Below are 7,159 nucleotides of genomic sequence, written 5' to 3' on the forward strand. Positions count from 1 at the left end.
ATGAACACACATCTGCATAAAGACTTGCCTTTGGATGTTTTAATATATGTTTTATTTATTATAGCAGCTTTATTCATAATAGATCAAAACTACAGAACAGATAGACAAACTGTAGTGCATTCCAGCAATAAAAAGGAAGAGACTGCTGCTATCTGCAACAGCGTGGGTGAACTCCAAAGACAAGATGCTGAGTGAAAGCAGCCGGATTTCCAGAAACACCTGGGTTCTGTTCACATGAAATTCCAGAACCCGAAAACTAACTGATGGGCAGGATTCAGAGTTTCAGTTCCGTGAGATGAGTGGCCGCACGGCACTGTGGACGTGCTTAGCGCTGAATGGTACACTTAAAAACAGGTGCGGGCCGGGCATGGTGGCTCAATCCCAGCACTTTGGGAGGCTGAGGTGGGCAGATCACGAGGTCAGGAGATCGAGACCATCCTGGCTAACACAGTGAAACGCCATCTCTACTGAAATATACAAAAAAATTAGCTGGGTGTGGAGGCGGGCGTCTGTAGTCCCAGCTACTCAGGAGGCTGAGGCAGGAGCATGGCATGAACCCGGGAGGCAGAGCTTGCAGTGAGCCAAGATCATGCCACTTCACTCCAGCCTGGGCGACAGAGTGAGACTCTATCTCAAAAGCAAACAAACAAGCAAACAAACAACGGGTGCAATGGTCAGTTTTGTTATGTGTATTACCACAATTTAAAGTTGTTTTTGTGTGTGTGTGTGAGACGAGGTCTGGCTCTGTCTCCCAGGCTGGAGTGCAGTGGTGTGATCTCAGCTCACTGCAGCCTCCTCCTCCCGGGCTCAAGCCATCCTCTTACCTTAGCATCCCCAGTACCTGGGATTACAGGTGCCAGCTACCACGCCTGGCTTTTTTTTTTTTTTTTTTTTTTTAGCGACAGGGTCTCACTATGTTGCCCAGGCTGGTCTTGAACTCCTGAGCTAAAGGGATCCTCTCCCCTTGGCCTCCCAAAGTGCAAGGATTACAACCATGAGCCACTGCACCTGGCTGCTAACAGTTTTTAAAATTTAACAATAACAACAACATCCCCTGGTGCGATGACTCACACCTGTAATCCCAGCACTTTAGGAGGCTGAGGTGGGAGGATTGCTTGAGCTGAGGAGGCTGAGGCTGCAGTGAGCCGTGATCATGCCACTGCACTACCTGGGCATCAGAACCAGCCTCTCTCAACCAAAACCAAAACCTAACCTCCGGGTAAAGAAATCAGAACAGTGGTTGCTTCTGGAGATGGGGGATTGACTGCCAAGGGGCTGTGAAGGAAATGGTCTCTGCCTTGAGGCAGGTGGTGGTTACAGGGGTGCCTGGATCCTCACAAGTCATCAACCTATATCCACTTCGTTGTTTTTTTGTTTGTTTGTTTGTTTGTTTTTGTTTTTTTGAGACAGGCTCTCACCCTGTCGCCCAGGCTGGAGTCCAGTGGCATGATCACTGCTCACTGCAGCCTCCACCTCCTAGGCTCAAGTGATCCTCCCACCTCAGTTTCCCAAGTCCCAGCCTGGATCTGGGACTCCATGCCTGCGCCATCACACCTGACTAATTTATTTTTTGTACAGATGGGGGGTCTCACCATGTTGCCCAGGCTGGTCTTGAACTCCTGGGCTCAAGTGATCCTCCTGCCTCAGCCTCCCAAAGTGCTGGGATCACAGGCATGAGCTACTGCACCTGGCTTTATATACATTTTAAGTGAGGGCATTTCAAGGTAAGTAAAGGAAGAGGTGGCCAGGAGGCTGCAGCACGTGGGGACCCCCAGCTCATCCCTCCCGCTCCCACTCTGGCCAAGGCCACGGTTCTGCCTCCCCGACCCACCAGGGCCCCGGCTCACGCGTGTGTCCTGACTCATCTGTCCTGAGTGTCCCCGGGCTCCTTCCTCGCCATTCGGGTCCAGATCCCATGGGGACTGGAGGGCAGTGTGGGAGCGGGGTCCCTTCCCCAGGAGCAGTGGAGTGGGAACACCTGTGCGTGCCTGTCCCTGACCCCTGCTGCAGCTGCACGGTTCCCACAAGCCTCTGTAGCCTTTGCGGGGTTGGGGACATGGCGGGTGACATCCTGGCCAGCGGTTAGCTCCTAAGGCCACACAGCTGGGGCCACAGGTCACTCAGGCCAGGTGAGGGCTTGCGCCCTTTCCCCCATCTGCCCCAGCCAGCTTATAGCTAGGGGCTGCCCCTGAGGCTCTAGTACCGTCTTCTTAGGGCCCTCCTGGGCCTGCCCCCTCGACTTCTGAGCTCTTCGCTGCCCTAGGGACGCAGGCCTCTTTGGGTTCTGTGACCCCAGGTTCGTTTCCTCTCCTCCGAGGATGCTCTGGACTGCTCCCACAAACTCCTAGGCTGTTTGCTTAAATGTCCCCTTCAGAGTGAGGCCCTCCTGGCCTCAGTATCGGTAATAATAATGAGAAGAAGAACTCTTTAGCTGCTGGTGTGTATATTTTACTTATTTTAAAAATTGACTCTCTTCCCTAAACTCTCCAGCCTCCTCCCGGCTGTCAGCTGCCACACGCAGGAATTTGTTGGTTTTGTTCAGCTGGTCCCGTGGGCCTGGTGGGCACTGGCTGGCAGGAAGAGCCCATGTGCATGCAGAGGTGGGTGCGTCTCATCCCGATCAGGCCATGCTCCGTCCTGCTGGTGCCCGCCCGCCCCTCTGTCCTCAGACAATCTTCTAGAATGAGCGAAGGGCCTGGACAGGTGATTCACTCAAGAAAGAGGAATGTAGGGGCCCCGCCAGCGTGGATTGCATGCTTGGCCTGGTCCTGGTGCTCAAGAAGGCTCTTCCTTTTGTCATGGGACCCATACTCTAAGCATCCTCAATTACATACAGGATCAGAGAGGGCAAGTCATTTGCCCACGGCTCCACAGCTGCCTGACCCCAAAACCCGTGCTATAAACACACATGCTGCAGGCATCAGTGCGGTGGAATTGAAAACAGCCACGAGGCACCTTTTCCTGTGCATTTTGGGGAACTTGCCCTCCATCTGGCAGCCTCAATCCAAAATTTCTCCCTCCCCCATTTCCCAGTTGCTGAGAAAGGGCTCCACCACCCATGCTGCCACCCACACCAGGAACCAGGTGTCCCTGACCATGCTCTGCCCTGAGGTTCAGCCTCCATCAGTTCTCATCAGGGGGATGCCAGGCCCCCAGGCCGGGCCCTAGGCCCAGTCTTGCCCTCTGATGCCACCTGCTCAGCTCCAGGGCCCAGGTGTGCTGGCGCCTATGTGCAGGGGTGGCCCAGTGTGAGGACAGCAGGTAGCTACCACTCCCCTGTACACAGCCCAAGTGACCAACACAGATGTCGACTGGGCCTTCACTGAGCCTTCTTAGCCATCCCCTGGGACCCGGGGAGCACCTGCACCCCAGCCTCCGGCTACACCATGGGGCACAGGCCTGCTCCCCCAGCCTCTCCTCTACTTGGTCACATTGCCCATTGGGTTTTTTCTTTTTCTTTTTTTTTTCCTTTTTTGAGACAGAGTCTCACTGTCACAAGGCTGGAGTGTAGTGGCGCAATCTTGTCTCACTGCAACCTCCGCCTCCCGGGTTCACACCATTCTCCTGCCTCAGCCTCCCAAGCAACTGGGACTATAGGCGCCCGCCACCACGCCTGGCTAATTTTTTGTATTTTTAGTAGAGATGGAGTTTCACCATGTTGGCCAGGATGGTCTTGATCTCTTGACCTTGTGATCCATCCGCCTCAGCCTCCCAAAGTGCTGGGATTACAGGCGTGAGCCACCGTGCCCGGCCTGCCCAGGGGTTTTCAAACCATGAAAAGATCAAGTGAATTCTTTGCAGAGCACAAGAGACTCAGCTGGGGCTCAAACCCGGGGATGCTGGACTCAGCCCCTGGAGGCCCCTGCCCAAGCCTGGGCCTGGAGGAGAAAGGCAATGGTCGAAGTCCACCTGGGTTAGCCCGGCTCAGCTAAGGCCACAGCTGCTGCCATCCCAGGCTCCCTGGCCAGCCCTGCACCGACACATCTTGCCCACTCCCAGGGAAGGGATTATCGCCCCAAGGTCTCCAGATAACAGCAGGCACACAGGGCTATAACGGGGACCGGCAGACAGGCGTCCTACACCCCTGCCAGTGGCACCATGGCTTTCCTCTGGCTCCTCTCCTGCTGGGCCCTCCTGGGTACCGCCTTCGGTGAGTGCCAGGCCCTGCGGAGGCTGAAGGGTTGTCTCCTCTCACTCCCAGCCCTGAGGCCAGCAAGAGGCAGCAGGGTCCCAGCTCCCAGTTCAGCTGTGCACCGCAGTGTGGGCCTGGGCGAGTCACCGGCTCCATCTCTGCCGTGGGCGCTGCGAGGTCACAGCCTCCCTCCCAGGCTCAGCTGCCGCCTCTGAGCTCAGGAGATGGGGAGTCCCGCTCCCCTTCCTCACCCCCAGCAGACCTGAGGCTCTCAGGGGAGGAGGCGGGGGGAGGAGGCAGGTGTCCGGGAGCTGCCCTGAGGCCTTCAGGAAACTCCCAAACAGTCAGCGGCCCCAGCACAGGTTTGGGTGGTGAATGTGTGGGCAGCTGGGGCTTGGCACCGTTCAGTCCAAACCTTTCAGAACCTCGAGCCTCACCCTCTTAAACTCCTGCTCACGGAGCACTTCCCGGGTGCCAGGTGTAGAGCTGGCGCTCTGCCTGCTCACTCTACCTAACCTGTGAGGTCAGAAACAGCATGATCCCCACTTTGCTGATGTGGACACTGAGTGGCTTAGCTGGGCAGGGAGGGAGCCAGGTTCAAACCCACAGAGTCTGGCCTCCCAGACTGAGCGCCGGGGCTGCCGCCCACCGCACGCTCCACCTGTGTGACTTCTCCGAACTGAGGTGGGGCCAACACCCCATTCCTTAGCAGCCCACAGCCCAGTTCATTGGACTCAGTTGTACCTGGGGATTCCAGCTCTGCGGAGAGGAGAGCCAGGGCCAACTTCTCAGAGGAGGGGATGTGGGAGCCAGTCTAGGTCCCAGAGACTGGAAAAGAGTTGGGAGTGAGAGGAGGCTGGAGCATTAGGACCTGGGTGGGTGGTACCCACCCCTCAGCCCACTCCCGCCCCCAGGCTGCGGGGTCCCCACCATCCACCCTGTGCTCAGCGGCCTGTCCAGGATCGTGAATGGGGAGGACGCCGTCCCCGGCTCTTGGCCCTGGCAGGTGTCCCTGCAGGTGAGGGGGTTCTGCAAGGTGGGGGGCACCCTGGGTAGGGGCCAGGCTGGGGGTGCCCCCGGGTGGGAGGTGCTGACCCTCCCCATCTTGCTCCCAGGACAAAACCGGCTTCCACTTCTGTGGGGGCTCCCTCATCAGCGAGGACTGGGTAGTCACCGCCGCCCACTGCGGGGTCAGGTGAGGACCGGGCAGCCTTGGGCTCCGCTTCCAGCCCCGGTTGGGTGGGAGGGGAGCAGGGCATGTTCTCTCACCCACAACGCTCTGCCCGGGACCTCCGACGTGGTCGTGGCTGGGGAGTTTGACCAGGGCTCTGACGAGGAGAACATCCAGGTCCTGAAGATCGCCAAGGTACCCAGGCCCCGTGCAGCAGAGGGCAGGGCCGTGGGCATGGGGGGAGACCCCTCGGCTGCTTCAGGGACAGGCACCCAGTGGGGCCGGGCTGGCCTCGTGGTTCCCATTCTGGCCCTGGGGATGAACTGCTCCTTAACGGGCACCAGGGAAGGAGTCTGTCCTCGAAGCCTGCAGGTCCTGCCTCCTCCCAGGGCCTCACCCCGGCACTCTGGCCCCCACCCCCAGGTCTTCAAGAACCCCAAGTTCAGCATTCTGACCGTGAACAATGACATCACCCTGCTGAAGCTGGCCACACCTGCCCGCTTCTCCCAGACAGTGTCCGCCGTGTGCCTGCCCAGCGCCGACGATGACTTCCCCGCGGGGACACTGTGTGCCACCACAGGCTGGGGCAAGACCAAGTACAACGGTGAGGGGCTGCAGGGCTGCCTCTGGGGTCTGGGCTGCCTGGCTGTGGAGTCCCCCCGTGACCATTTGGCTCTTCTTGTTTGGCTCTAAATTCCAACACGCTCCTAACTGTCCGTTCGTTATTGAAAATCTTCTGAATTTAAAATCCCCCAAATGCAAATAAAATCCAGGTCGGATCATGAGGAGCCTGCACAGGGAGCTTCTGAGCAGCGCCCGGCTGGGTGAGCCCTGCCCTGGCTGATCTGCCTGGAGTCGCAGCGTGGGGCTCCCACCCGGGCGGGGCCGAGGCCCCCTTGTCCCACAGGCGCTTCTGAGGCTCCAGGGGCCGTACCCAACATCGTGGTGATGGTGCAGGGGAGGGCAGGCGTGTCGGTCCCGGGTCTCTCCCTCCACTCTTGGCTGAGTGAGCCCAGGGGCCCTGACCCTCCTCCTGTCCTGCAGCCAACAAGACCCCCGACAAGCTGCAGCAGGCAGCCCTGCCCCTCCTGTCCAATGCCGAATGCAAGAAGTTATGGGGCAGAAAGATCACCGACGTGATGATCTGTGCCGGGGCCAGTGGCATCTCCTCCTGCATGGTGAGGCTGGCCCTGCCCAGGCCCTGGCCAGGCGAGCGGGGTGCAGGGGAGGTCTGGGCTTTCCACCCCTCTCTGCTCTCATCTACTAACCCCACTCCTTCCTGGGTGTCAGAGTCGCCTTGCTGCAAAATTCCATGGCCAATGTCAGAGCCAATGGCTCTTGGAGTTGTGCAGTGCACAATCCGGACAGTGGATCCCAGCAGGCCAGCGGGCTCCAGCAGCCCTCCCTCCCTCACACGGACCCCTTGGCCAGCCCCACCATGCTCTTCCTCCTATTGGTCAAACCAGCTTTACTGAGCTTCCATTAAAGGGTCCCATTCCGGGGCTGGCTCAGGCTTCCAGGGGCATGAACCACATAAGCAGCTACTAGGGTCTTTCATAACCCATGCGACAGCACATGCTGAGCCTTTGCTGTGTGTGGGGTCCTGGACTGGACTCTGGGAACAATGTCCAGTGGCCCCTGGGACCAGTCTGTCTCGGCTGCCAGATCCAAGCCCCCTTCTCCCTCTCCCACAGGGCGACTCTGGCGGCCCCCTGGTGTGCCAAAAGGATGGAGCCTGGACCCTGGTGGGCATTGTGTCCTGGGGTAGCGACACCTGCTCCACCTCCAGCCCTGGCGTGTACGCCCGTGTCACCAAGCTCATACCTTGGGTGCAGAAGATCCTGGCTGCCAACTGA

General features: G+C 58.6%; 1 protein-coding gene across 1 annotated transcript; it reads left to right on the forward strand.

The window, feature by feature from the left end:
* The first annotated feature begins 4,098 nt into the window (after window positions 1–4,098).
* Window positions 4,099–7,159, forward strand: LOC101141122 (chymotrypsinogen B). Its single transcript, XM_063699793.1, has 7 exons — window positions 4,099–4,150; window positions 5,047–5,150; window positions 5,248–5,326; window positions 5,419–5,498; window positions 5,727–5,907; window positions 6,348–6,481; window positions 6,998–7,159. The coding sequence occupies exons 1-7, from the start codon at window positions 4,099–4,101 to the stop codon at window positions 7,157–7,159; spliced, it is 792 nt and encodes a 263-aa protein (XP_063555863.1).

Source organism: Gorilla gorilla, chromosome 18, assembly GCF_029281585.2.
Source record: "Gorilla gorilla gorilla isolate KB3781 chromosome 18, NHGRI_mGorGor1-v2.1_pri, whole genome shotgun sequence".
NCBI classification, from domain to species: domain Eukaryota; kingdom Metazoa; phylum Chordata; class Mammalia; order Primates; family Hominidae; genus Gorilla; species Gorilla gorilla.